The 14025-nt window shown below is 50.2% G+C and overlaps 1 protein-coding gene across 1 annotated transcript; it reads right to left on the reverse strand.

The window, feature by feature from the left end:
• Positions 1–11104: 11104 nt before the first annotated feature.
• On the reverse strand, positions 11105–12779 carry gbx1 (gastrulation brain homeobox 1). The gene is made up of 2 exons (XM_056293669.1): positions 12329–12779; positions 11105–11820 (listed from the first exon to the last, which is right to left on the reverse strand). The coding sequence occupies exons 1-2, from the start codon at positions 12777–12779 to the stop codon at positions 11303–11305; spliced, it is 969 nt and encodes a 322-aa protein (XP_056149644.1). The 3' UTR covers positions 11105–11302.
• Positions 12780–14025: the final 1246 nt, after the last annotated feature.

Raw genomic sequence — 14025 nt, forward strand, 5'->3', positions numbered from 1 at the left:
GACTTAACCAATTACATCTGCGTACTAATTTGAGGTGGACGTTTCGGGATCAAAGACGAGCGAGGAAGGATGTAGAGGACAGCATAATGTGATTTACACTCTTTCAGATTTATTCGCCATGATGGACCCCACATGTGCTGGTGTGTGTCACTTCAGAGATGCTGTTCAGATGTCATGACAGGGACGTGGACAAGACATGCGTTCAGGTGGACACGATGTCTGTTGTGTAATTTCCCCCTTTCTTTCTCACGCCATTTCATGTTTCACACCTTCTGCCTGGTCTTGTAGTCGTGCGATGGGCGTGTTTATGTTTACAGAGCAACTCTCGGTGTCGTCTCGGTACCTTGTCTACGTGGTTCTGTTCGTGTCCCCTGCATGTCTGGTTTCTCGGAGCCCAGAGGAAGCGAGTGTGTACGTGGTTAGCGGGGGAGGTGGGCTCACATTCGACCAGCTTACCTTTGACTTGATTCAAGTGGTACAGTACTTACTGCACAGTACAGTACTTATACGTATAAGTACTGTAGTGTACTTACTGCACAGTACAGTACTTATACTTACTGCACAGTAAGTATAAGTACTGTAGTGTACTTACTGCACAGTACAGTACTTATACTTACTGTGCAGTAAGTACACTACAGTACTTATGCTTACTGTACAGTAAGTACACTACAGTACTGTGCAATAAGTACACTACAGTACTTATACTTACTGTACAGTAAGTACACTACAGTACTTATACTTACTGTGCAGTAAGTACACTACAGTACTTATGCTTACTGTACAGTAAGTACACTACAGTACTGTGCAGTAAGTACACTACAGTACTTATACTTACTGTACAGTAAGTACACTACAGTACTGTGCAGTAAGTACACTACAGTACTTGTACTTACTGTACAGTGGCGTTGACATATGTTGGTACAACTCCTCTCCCGGACCAACATATATCAATGAAGGAAATCCATGTCCCAGTGTCTTGGAGGATTATTCAGAGGAGTCAGAAATGTGAAGTATCTCGGGCGCCCGGGTGGGCGTGGCGGTCTATCCCGTTGCCTGCCAACGCGGGGATCGCCGGTTCGAATCCCCGCGTTACCTCCGGCTTGGTCGGGCGTCCTTACAGACACAATTGGCCGTGTCTGCGGGTGGGAAGCCGAATGTGGGCATGTGTCCTGGTCGCTGCACTAGCGCCTCCTCTGGTCGGTCGGGCTGCCTGTTCAGGGGGGAGGGGGAACTGGGGGGGGAATAGCGTGATCCTCCCACGCGCTACGCCCCCCCCCCCGGTGAAACTCCTCACTGTCAGGTGAGAAGAAACGGCTGGCGACTCCACATGATTTGGAGGAGGGCACGTGGTAGTCTGCAGCCCTCCCCGGATCGGCAGAGGGGGTGGAGCAGCGACCGGGACGGCTCGGAAGAGTGGGGTAATTGGCCAGATACAATTGGGGAGAAAAGGTGAGGGGGGGGGTAGAACAACAAAAACAGAAAAGTGAAGTATCTAGTCTGAATCCGCAGGGCCCGAGTCCTCCATGTCTCACTTCTCCACAGACGTTAACAGAAAGAAACTAAAACCCAGTCTGAGTACACCTTTTTGAAGTATTTTTTGTTTTCGGACACTACAGTGTGTGTGTGTGTGTGTGTGTGTGTGTGTGTGTGTGTGTGTGTGTGTGTGTGTGTGTACATACTATCTCATTACTTTTACCTTAAGACCCATCCTCCTGTGAGGAAAACTGTTTGAAATGGTTTTAGGTTATCAGTCACCTTGATCTATTAACCATCTTTGTGCTATGTTATGTTTTTTTTCTTAATCCATGTTTTAAACATATTTTGAGGTACTTCCATTTGGTCTAGATGTTTCTACATGGCCTGGCCATCTTTGGTACTTGTGTATAATGATGTACATTTGACATATTTATAATGCAGTATGTAAATATATTGTTTTGTTTTTCTTTTACGTTGTGCGTTCATTTAATTTCCCTGTTGTAATTCCTCCTCCCTTGCGTTCAGAACGTGAAACAAAAGCAAAAGCTAAAGAGTTGCTAGTTGTATGCTTGAATGCTTGGCTGACTGTTGACCTATTAACAAACTCCAATAAAACCATGTAGCTTTCCCTGGACTCGGGAAATGAGCGACGTAAGGCGTTGTGTGTCTTCTGTTTGTCGCTCTCGTGTGACTTCCTGTGTACCCGACATGTCTGAGGGGGGTAACTCGTCCCGAAGACGGCACGCTCCCGTCCAGCCGAAACTCGCCGCGCGGCCGTTGACGCGAGATCCGACGGGGTGTAGGCTCGGAAGTAGCCGTGATTGGCTGTTGCGTCGACCAATAGGCAGCGCGGAACCTCGCAGCGCGCTGAAACATTCGGCTAGCTAGCTTACAACGGACCTTAACGTTGCCAGATCGCGCTGTTAACGATAGCTAACGTTAACGCGAGTGTAACCGGTTATTTTCTTGCCCGGTGCGGGATTCGATACGGGGTGTACTGCGCCACAAGGCGACATCGCTAACCGCTCGGCTAAAGGGTCAGACCCGTTAGCTAGGGGCTAACGTGTCTTATTAGTAGTTTACAGTCGTCACCCTCCCCGGAAGCGCGCCCTCGCGCTTTGTTATTCCCGCGCTCCGAAGAGACTTCTGAGGATCTGCACACTTCCGGATCCCACCGCTGCCACCAGTGTAACCGGTTATTTTCTTGCCCGGTGCGGGATTCGATACGAGGTGTACTGCACCACAAGGCGACGTCACTAACCGCTCGGCTAAAGGGTCAGACCCGTTAGCTAGGGGCTAACGTGTCTTATTAGTAGTTTACACTAGCTAACAATGGAAATTCAAAAGGAGTTTAAACCCTAACCAACCACGTCTACTTCCGTGCCTACACCCCGTTGGATTTAGCGTCTACCTTTCCAGGCGTCTGGCCTCTTCGCGTCCCGGGGTCCTTCGCGTGGATCTGGTAAATGGAGACATCAGCTCATTGACTCAGGATGACAAGACTTAGTAGTGTTAATGTGAGCAGGAAACCCAGAGCCAGGCTTTGGGTAAGTAAACTAACCTCTCTACTTCCTGCTTTGTGGGAGCAGCACACACACACACACACACACACACACACACACACACACACACACGCACACACAAGAGAGTTGCTGAAAGAGGATTAAGACGAGGAGACGGGCTTAGTGTCGGGCAGCACAACACCACGGGGGGAAAGTGAAAAGGTCTCAGTGTCCAGAGGAGTCAAGCCCTCACTAATCCACTTCTCATTCTCCGCTAATCCTGTCTCTGCACAGACCCGCGTCCACTTCCTCCTCTGTCTTTGCCTTCTTTGTTGTGTTTTAACCACCTGAGTCGATCTTTGCCCCCCACCCCCCTTCCCTTCCCTTCCCTTCCCTTCCCTTTTGGACAGAGTTACATTGCCCACTCACACTTGCACACACCTTCTTGTACTTCGACCCTTGTGAGAACCCTTACTGGCTTTGTTACACAGCTCCTAAAGAGAGACTGGCCTGCCCTCTCTGAACACGTTTTTAACATTGGGGTTTGAATCATAACCGGAAATAGGCGTGGTTTTCTGAATTCAAAGCTATTGGCTACCGTCTTCCCGGGTGGTCGTTTGGGTGGGGCTCGGTACCGCTCGTCACGTGCCGTAGAGAAAAAAAGTAGAAATCCAGTGGCGCGAGGATTTTGAATCACGGAGCTAACTAAGTAGATCACATCGAAGGGGGTCACGTTCTCAAACGAGTCCCGTGTGACGTGGAGACGACACACGTTTGCGCTTTTTGGGGAGATCCGCTTCTCGTACCCCGGTGGCGTCACGCCACCGTCTCAGCGTGTCGGGGTCTCTCGGGAGGGAGAAAGGGCTGGCGCCGCCTCGCGGGCATCCAGGGACCACGCATTTCACATGCGGCCACGGCATGGCGGTGCCATACAACTTGACGAATAATATGTTTGATGGTACAAATAACTGTTAGATAGATAGATAGATAGATAGATAGATAGATAGATAGATAGATAGATAGATAGATAGATAGATAGATACATACATACATACATAGATAGACAGATACATACATAGATATAGATACATACATACATACATACATACATACATACATACATAGATCGATAGATAGACAGATACATAGATAGATAGATAGATAGATAGATAGATAGATAGATAGATAGATACATACATACATACATACATACATACATACATACATACATACATAGCCATACGTCGTAGCAAGATCGATAATAAAGTCTCGGCAAAACAGCACAAACTCGGGCCAAGTAGCTAGCTGGAGGGAGTGAAAGAACGGCTTCTCCTTGGTTTTATAGCCTCTCGCTACGGACACACCCTATATGCAAATTGACTGGTGTCTACGTATCCACCGGCACAGTTTGTCATTGGACACCGTCTACAGCCAATCACAGATCTCTCTCGGGTGGCAACAGACGCGCTGTTTTGGCCACTGAATTTCTCCGTGGTCGCGTTCCAACTCGGAACATAGCCTACCAATAGGAACATGGCCTATGAATAGGAACATAGCCTATCAGTAGGAACATAGCCAACCAATAGGAACATAGCCTATCAGTAGGAACATAGCCTACCAATAGGAACATAGCCTATGAATAGGAACATAGCCTATCAGTACGAACATAGCCTACGAATAGGAACATAGCCTATCAGTAGGAACATAGCCTATCAATAGGAACATAGCCTATGAATAGGAACATAGCCTATCAATAGGAACATAGCCTATCAGTAGGAACATAGCCTACCAATAGGAACATAGCCTATGAATAGGAACATAGCCTATCAGTAGGAACATAGCCTACGAATAGGAACATAGCCTATGAATAGGAACATAGCCTATAAATAGGAACATAGCCTATCAGTAGGAACATAGCCTACCAATAGGAATTTTCAGATTTTGATGTAAGTATCACTTTAACCCTAACCTTACTATCAGAACTACATGTCTAGCCCCTACCCTTTACCTAAACCTAGCCCTAAACCCAAGTCCTGACCCTAAACTACACCCTTAAAGAAGTGAGAACCGGCCAAGATGTCCTCACTTTGAAAAAAAGGTCCTCAGTCTGAGGGTTAAAAACTAAAATCGGTCTTCACAAAGAAGGGGCAGGCTAAGCTAACTGCTAGCCCATGCAGACCGGCAGTTCCGATCACGCCGAGGGCGGTCTGGCGGCGGCCTCGCCTAGCCTTGACTGTGTTTTTGGCGTCGTTGTGTGGAGTGCGGGGAGGTGTGTCGAAGGTGTCTGGCTGGGAGAGCTGGCGTCTATGGGGGAGCCTGGTCTGCTGCATCCGGTGGGCCCAGGGACCACGGCCCTGCCTGGAGCTGCGCCCGAGCAGGAAACACCGAGGGCGGTCTGACAGGAAGTGGAAGCGGGGCAGGCTAAGCTAACTGCTAGCCCACGCAGACCGGCAGTTCCGACAGTCATCCTGGTGTTCGCTGTTTTGGACAGTGATTTTGTGTGTGTGTGTGTGATATATTGGAAACGTGTTTTTGTAGTTTTTTTGTCAGTAGTTTGGATATATGTGGTCTTGTAGTTTGGATGTGTGTTCTCGTCTTTGCGTTGTACTGTTGTGGGCTGGGGAGAAACGACGTTTCGTTTCATTTCATGTGCGCAAGCGCATCAAATGAAACGACAAAATAAATGTTCCTGATTCCTGAAGTGCAAGGCCACAGACACACACATCTCACCGGACTGGACCCGTATTGACGTCAAGTTCCTGAGTTGTGATGAGGACAACGTTGTGTTCATTCTTTCGTCCATACCCATGCGGTCTCGGCATTGTCGCCACGTCGGTGCAGTGTGCGAGCTGCTGGGTTGGTGTCTGTGGCGGCGGTGCTGTGTTGTGTTATTTCATCAGGCCCGGCTAAACAGTAAGGAGGGCTCTCCGCCGCCCACCTCGTCCCAGACAAATTGCCTCCCAGATTACAGAGGTGGGCCCTGAGGCTGATGGATCGGTGCACAAAGACCTGACGAGGGCCATATTTGCAAACATTAAATCCATATTTCCATAACATGTTGGGCGCTCTCGTCCACGTGCCGCCGTGTTTAGCACGTGGCTGATTACTCCGCAGGGTCACCGACATAAATGTTCTGTCAAAGTGGCTTTGACGTAGTGGCTTGTTTCCGCATGTTTGTCTCCGTGGATTAAGATTGCTGTTGCTTTTCAGGGTCTTTTCCCCTCCATGCCAATGCTCCTGTCGCTATGACTCCCCCCCCCACCCCCATTTCCACTAAAGCTAAATGGTCCCAATTTAAACGCTTTAACCTCTTTTGACCGGCAACTAGAGCAGCTCCATCGGAGCATCTCTCTTATGAGTATTCATCCTCGGATCATCCGGACAACCCGGGCAGAGCCGGGACGTCATTCATCAATTTCTCCTCCATCATATGTGACCAATAACCTTGTACACATCCATGTACTACCCTGCCCCTCCTGACCGCCCCGTATCCATTCCCCCTGTACTCATTACCATATCCTTGAATGTCTCGCTAATCAGCCACCCTAAGTACATCTCTCTCTCTCTCTCTCTCTCTCTCTCTCGCTCTCTCTCTCTCTCGCTCTCTCTCTCGTGTGCTCTCTCTCGCTCTCTCTCTCTGTCCATTTTTATACCCACGTAGTCTTGTCTTCATCTTCCTTGCTCTTGTTTTTTCATACTAATCCTACTACTGAATCCCATTCTCCACCTCTCTCTCTCTCTCTCTCTCTCTCTCTCTCTCTCTCTCTCTCTCTCTCTCTCTCTCTCTCTCTCTCTCTCTCTCTCTCTCCCTCTCTATCTATGTCTGTCTCTCTCCTTTCCCCGCATTGGCTTGTGCCTGCATTTCCCTGTTAATTTGCCTGAGAATGCATTAGCTGTAATGAAGGCTGAGGGCCGAGGGAATCCTCCAGGGTTCCATTAATCATCCCCCCTCAGACAGGCAACCTTGATTACAAGTGGCAAGAAATTCATTAGAGCCGGGCCTCTGACAACTCTTATCTCCGCCACTAGATCTGACTCATTAGGCAGCCAAATTAAAGCTATGATGGCCCTGATGAAACTCATCGCTTGTTTATCTTGTGCGATTTGATGCATCTGCCCATACATCACTGTAGCCAGGGCCGCACAGACCCTCCCAAGAAGTCAGGCCCCCGGTACACACCGAGCAGCCTACACTCACGCCATGACTGACGACGCTCGCTCTCTCTCTCTCTCTCTCTCTCTCTCTCTCTCTCTCTCTCTCTCTCTCTCTCTCTCTCTCTCTCTCCCCTTTCCCCCCCTCTCTCCTTATTTCTCTCTCTCCCCCTTCTCTCTCACCCCCCCCCCACTCTCTTGGCTCTCTCAGTAGCCCTCTCTCGCTCCCTCTTCTTTTTCTCTCTCCGGGTGGGAATTTGGAGACGGTTTGATGCCTCCTTGCTGAATGGAGCTGATGACATGTCAATTCACAGTTCAAGCGCTGTAGGGTGGTGAAATGACACTGATGCCATCTGGAGACTAAGGTGTCCTCGAAAAATAATACACTTCTAATGACACGGAGCGATTATTAGACGTTATAAGGGGGTTCAGGTTATACGGATTCACACGCGAGCTAAACTCAACTCGTTATAACTTCGTTAGGCTGTCCATCTGAGGGAAGTACAATGTTTTCAATATGAGGGAACATGTCTGTTAATTGATATGATATATATATGTGGATGATGGAGGCTAGTAGTTCATGTTAAATGGCATTTTGTGTCCACGTGGACTCACTCGCCACAAACAACACCGGTAGTGAGCGTTCAATGTGTGCCTGGTGTGCTAGCGGCCTGTTCGCTCGTCTCCTTAAATCAAGTGTCACTTGGCTCGGATGGGAGAATCTCTCATTTCGGGAATACAGACTGACTCACATGATGTAGAAAAGTCATGTTAAGCTATGGGGTACGTCATGGCCCTCCGCTGTCACTTCCACGAGCTCACCGAGACAGAAATAGCCGTTACGCTCTTGCACAGTGTTGTGGGGTTGACATTTTATATTAGTCAGCTCTTGGATCAGAATAAAGCTTCCCGTCGCTCGCCCACGAGATGATCACTCCTTGAATTCCCGGCCACATGTCACAATCTTGACGCATGAGGTGGACAATGAAATAAACGTTTGGCAGCGGTTCATGATACCCGGGTCACCAACGACCGGCTGTTTATGGCCAGAGGTCAAACCAATGATAAAATCATTTTTAATATCGTGCACACCGCTTGACATTCGTGCGGCCAGACAGTCCTGGCATAAACATAACTCACATGGCTGCAACTGTACTCATATGCACACGTCATGGGTGGTGCCAACTCCTAAAATTTTACTTTAGATTGTTATTATTATTGTTATCATAAATAGTATTATTATTGTTATTATTGATATTATTAATATTGATTCTGCTTCCGGTGTGGGAAGATGGCGGCACAAATTCACATTTGCGGCGGCCTCACCCAGTACCAGTGTGGGAAGATGGCGGTGCGAACTTACGTTTGCGGCGGCCTCACCCGGTCCCGTCCATGCGGTGTCTTTGTCCACGTGTGCGTCTAAGGTTGTCTTCGTTTGATGGCTGGGAGAACTGGTGCTGGATCAGCTGGGAGCGCTTGGTCTGCTTTGTCCTGTGGGCCCAGGGACCACGGCCCTGCCCGGAGCTGCGCCCGAAGAGGTAACACGGAGGGCGGTCTGACAGGACGCGGAAGCGGGGCAGGCTAAGCTAACTGCTAGCCCACGCAGACCGGCAGCTCCGACACTCATGGCTGGCTGGCGTTCCTTCTCTTGGACAGTACGTTTTTTTGTTGATGTGTTGGGATATATGTATGTATGTATGTATTTTTGTAGTTTTTTGTGTGTCGTTTGGATACACGTGTTCTTGTAGTTTGGGTGTGTGTTTGTGTTTGTGTTGCGCTGCTGGGGGTTGGAGGAAACGACATTTCGTTTCATTTCATGTGCGCAAGTGCATGAAGTGAAACGACAAATAAATGTTCCTGATTCCTGATTATTTATATTGTAATAATAATAATAATAATAATAATAATTATTATTATTATTATTACAGTAGCAGCAGCAGCAGTATTGCGTGTTGGTGATCCGAAGCTGTTTGTGTGCCCTTGTTGTCCACGGGACACGTGATGAACACGTGTCATGTTCTCCTGCACGGGCCTGTCGTGATGGATGATCAGACCTTTTTCCCAAATAAAATAAAAGAATAAAGACAAAGTGGTCTGTGCTTGGAATCTGGCTAATTTAGCTCTTTCAACAGGTGTCCCTCGCTGCTGATGCGGAGGCGCTGTCAGAAGGAGACCCTCTGTGCTCCGTCTGCAGCGTGGTGTCTGTCTTTGTGGCCCAGTGGCGGCTGGCCAGTACAGGGCGCTGGGGCGCCGCCCCCCTCAACTATCAAGAGATGAGAATCTACTTAAATATGTTAAATATAATGTAGTTGTGTAATGCAAATGATTATTAAATAAACGTGTTGTTCAGCCTGTGAGCAGCCATTAAATATGGGTTCAAATGGTGTTTGGTTGGTTTCTGTCTGAATACATATACTTCCTGGGTGAGGGGCGCCGGCCAAACCACACCTTATGTAAGCCCTCGAACCTGTGGCGAGCAGGTGACCTGAGGCTGCTGTCTGATTGGTTTCTTCAGATCTTCCAGGGGGCGCAGTTCTGTGTCGCCCAGACACGCCCACTTTTATTGGCAGTGAATTGGTATTGTTTTAATGTTTGTTGATCTAATGTGATTGGACAATTCTCGTGGCTGTCAATCATGTTCACACCCACCACGACGCCTCGTCTCGACTGTCAATCATCCAGTGTCTACCAACCCTGATAACATCTATAGGCGACATTGTCCTTCTTAATAACTCTGTGACTGTGTGGACACTAAAGCAGCTGTCAGGTGTGCTGGGCCAAGGTAAACTGCGCCCCCCCCCCCAAAAAAAATTAAAAAAAATTTTAGCACCAGCCGCCACTGTTGTGGTCCCCTTTTTTTGGTCCCCCTTTTTTGTCTCACGTTTTACGATTTCAGAGGAATGTTTAACTTTGACGTGCCTCTCCGCTTATTTCAGGGCCCGTGCGTCTGAGACGGGGCGTCACGGAACGGGTCCGCGTCCATCCGCCTTCGTCACACATCTGTCCACGTTCAGAGCTGTCAGTCAAACAAATTTAGTCATCTGGACTGGCGTGGAACCAGCGAGTGTGCGCGAACGCGTGTGCGCGCGCGCGCGCGCCCTCCTCTGGACCAGTGATTGATAGAGAAGTTCATTACAGTGTGCCGGATGTGACCATTTAATGGGGATGCGGGAAGACAAAGTGGCTTCCTGAGGTTGATGAATGGCTCGTCTCGTCTTACTGCCGCTGGTTCGAACGCGCCCCCCTGACTGGCTCGTCTGGACCAGCACGCGTTAAACCTGTAAGGTGAGCCACGTGCTCCTCTGGCAGCACGGACGATTAATAACATTTAATAGGTTTAAAAAAAACCCATTAATAAAAATATAAGTCCTCGGTTATTAAGCAAGCATTTAAGTACAGTTTTATTTAATTACAATTTGTCATATAGGCCTAATTAGAAATAAAGCCGACGTTTCTTTTCTTTTTTTTCATGATTAAAATATGAAACCACTCCTCGTGTGGGTTACCTGGTTCAGATTTAGGTTTCTGCCGGCGAATTAAAACAAAGGCATTTGTCATTTTCCCGGATGATGTGTGAAACCTCCCAGCACAGATAATTAAAAATAACGATTCATTCCGGATCCCAGCTTTATATATAAACCGATTTATTAGGTCAATATGCTTCACACTGCTCCTCGTTCACAGACAGCTGGCTCCTTCAAGCGCCGAACAAGCCGAACCTTCTCCGAACCGCCTCCTCCCTTGTTCCGGAGTCGCATGCAAACAGAAGGAACCAAAAGACACGCAGGGAAACCCGAACCGCTCCACCAGGCGAGGAAGGACATGCAGGGACAGCCAACAGAACAGGTACGGGCCCGACATATAAATACTCCAGGAGACCTCCCCCTCCTCCTCCTCCTCCTCACCCCACACAGCCGGACCCATAGACTATATATTTACATATTCACAAAACAATAAATAAGGAGACCCCGCGAGAGGCTCTGCTTCCGCTCCAGCTCAACCTCTCAGCGGCCCAAAATAAAGAAACACAAGAAAAAAGAAACACATCCTCCGTGTCTGCGCGCGCGCTTGTGTCGCGTCATGCGTTCAGCAAAACCCACCAACGTCAACAGTGTTTGTTTTGTTTTGTTTTGTTTTCCCCCTCCTCCGTTCTCTCGTTCCCATCGTTCAGTTCACGGCCTGCTCCCCTGCTCGATCTGTTGGTGCTGACTCCTCACGGCAAACCGGTTGACGTGCACGGGGATCGGCACCACGATTTTGGGATTTCGGACCGGCTCCCCCGACCGGTTGTTGACGTTGCCGGCCTTGATCCGTTTCCACTTGGCCCTGCGGTTCTGGAACCAGATCTTCACCTGCACCTCGCTCAGCTTGAGGGCGTGCGCGATCTGGGAGCGCTCGGTGAGGGACAGGTACTTCTTGCAGTGGAACTCCTTCTCCAGCTCCAGCAGCTGCTCGCTGGTGAAGGCGGTCCGTCTCCGGCGGCTCTTGCCCGCCGAGCCGCCGGCCGGCAGCGCGTCCTGCGCGCCGCCCTTCAGTTTGCCCTTGTGGGACAGGGAGCCGCACGTGTTGCCGTCCGAGAAGCTCTCGTTCTCGCTGTCCGCCGAGCAGCTGTCCTCCCGGTCGCTGCACGCCGGCTCCGCGCACTTCACGTCCAGCTTCTCGTCGTCTGAGCTGTACAGTTTGGTCTCACCTTAACGTTTCACGAAAAACAATCACATTAATAATGACGACAGCGACAACAACAACAATAATGATAGCAACGACAATAACAGGGACGTCCTCGGGAAACTTGGGGCAAACACACGAGCTGCACTGCGTCCTGTTTCTGGGCCTGTTGACTTGTGCCACGTCAAGTTGAGAATAATTAAATACAACTTTTAGTCCTCTTGTCACACGTTAACAACCTGTTCAGCCTTTTCAGGCACTTTTTTCAGCTTTGAGGCGCATCGGGAATTAGCGTGGCCTTAATTTGTCCCTCCCAATAATTAACGAAGGCTTGGAAATTATACACAAAACCACATTCGCTGTGTAGATTCAACTAGCGCACAATTTGAGGGCATCCCTTTCAATTACAGGGTTTTTTTGGATCCCAAGACGGAGCAAAGGAATTCACGCACCCTCCGCGCAACAGTTTGGCAGTCGCGCACATCCGGTGGGAATGAGTTGGGAAGTGGTGTAGGACAGCGAGGCCCGCTCACCTGATATGGTCTGGAAAGTTTCCGAGAAGTTCAGCAGCTCGGACGCTTTGTCTCTGGCGTGCGCCTCCTCCGAATGGGGGCTCTCCTGCCTCCTGCCGGCCGGCTCCGCGGCGCTCAGCCTGGCTCCGGGTAACTCCTGCGGAGGATAGAAACTGTCCGGCGCGTCCGAGAAACTTGGCAGCGTCGTGGTGAGCGCGACCATGGACGGTACCCCCTGACCCAGACTGGCGCAGAAGGTGTTGGTGAGGCGCCCCGCGAAAGACGCCAGCGGCGCCAGCGGGGGTATACCGGACGACAGGGGCGAGTGGGGCAAGGCTTGCGGGATCACCAGAGGTCTGTAGGGCATGAACATCGGGTAGCCGGTGTACAGCAGGTGCCCCGGCCGGGGCTGCGGAGTGCCTATCAGGGAGTCGATGGAAAACGCCGTCCCCTGGCCGCCTGGTCTTTGCATTTTGGGGCCAAACGAACGGTTTTTTTTGGGGGGTTTTTTGTTGTTATTTTGGGGGGCGGTGGGGGGGTGGGGTGGGGGAGGCGGCAGTTGAAACAAGGCGAATTGTCCTTTTCCCGCGACAAAGTGGGGGAGAAAAAATTGCTCAGCGAAACGACGAGAGAGAAATTAAAATGAAAGTCCTCCGCTGTCGCGCTGTCATCCCCGGGACCTGCACGAGCTCTCCGGATCTCCGCGCGCCACTGTGAGCGTCCCGAGGCTTTGTTCGGTGCCCACCACCACCACCTTTTCCTGGATTTGTCACACACACACCATGACAGAAACACACGCTCCCACTATCTCCCCCCCCTTCCCCTTCTGCAACTCCTCCCTCCACCCCCTCTCTGTCTTGTGGTGTGTGTGTGTGTGAGAGAGAGAGAGAGAGAGAGAGAGAGAGAGAGAGAGAGAGAGAGAGAGAGAGGGGGGGGGGGGGGGGGCATCGGTTATCATCTGCAATACAAGGGGAATGAAAAGGGGGTGTTTCCCCGGGGGCTCATCCATCTTCCTCAAATTACGCTTCATTTCCTTATTCAGCCTCTGACTTTTTGGCCGCCTTGAGAGGCGGTATAGTTTCACAGTGGATACCAAATAGACGGGTCGCCCCCCCCACACCACCCTCCCCCCACCCAGCCCTCCTCCTCCTCCCCGTTTGCCTGCCTCACATTGACTTGAAACGGTGTGAGAGACTTCTCCGGCCCTTCCCCTTCTATAATCGTTGACCACACCAACCCAATCAGCTATTATTAATTTTGATTGATGATAAGTAATTACTTGGCATTCAGGGGACGGCACGAAACAACGGAGGCTGCTGTCCGGGCGTCGGGACGGATGGCAGCGGCGGAGTGGAGAGGGAGGAGAGGCAGATGCTTCCTCACTCTCTTCACAAGCAGAGAGAAAGAAAAAAGAAGTAGAAGCCCCCCCTCCCTCCCCCTCCCCCCTCCGCCGGGGTAAGACAATGCGCCGTGGCCCCTGAGAGAAGTGGCGCAACAATTGGCCCCCGGAGAGATAGACTGCAAAACCACACTCGCGCTCGAGACGTGCGCGTGAGGTCAGCGGCGCTGCGGCGCATGCACACTTTATTTTGCAGCGAGGCAGGAATCCGCCAGGGTCTGATATTCAATAAGCACTCCTGCATGCGACCGAGAAGAGCCTTCACACTTTACAGCCTACAATGATAACAATAACAACAACAACAATAACAACAACAACA

This window comes from Lampris incognitus, chromosome 14 (assembly GCF_029633865.1).
Source record: "Lampris incognitus isolate fLamInc1 chromosome 14, fLamInc1.hap2, whole genome shotgun sequence".
NCBI classification, from domain to species: Eukaryota; Metazoa; Chordata; class Actinopteri; order Lampriformes; family Lampridae; genus Lampris; species Lampris incognitus.

What these genes read in the sequence shown, in the direction of transcription:
- gbx1 (XM_056293669.1), bottom strand. Translation starts at nt 12,779, where the DNA reads ATGCAAAGACCAGGCGGCCAGGGGACGGCGTTTTCCATCGACTCCCTG. An exon ending in AACTTTCCAGACCATATCAG is followed by an intron (nt 11,821 to 12,328) that starts GTGAGCGGGCCT and finishes TGAAACGTTAAG; the next exon opens with GTGAGACCAAACTGTACAGC.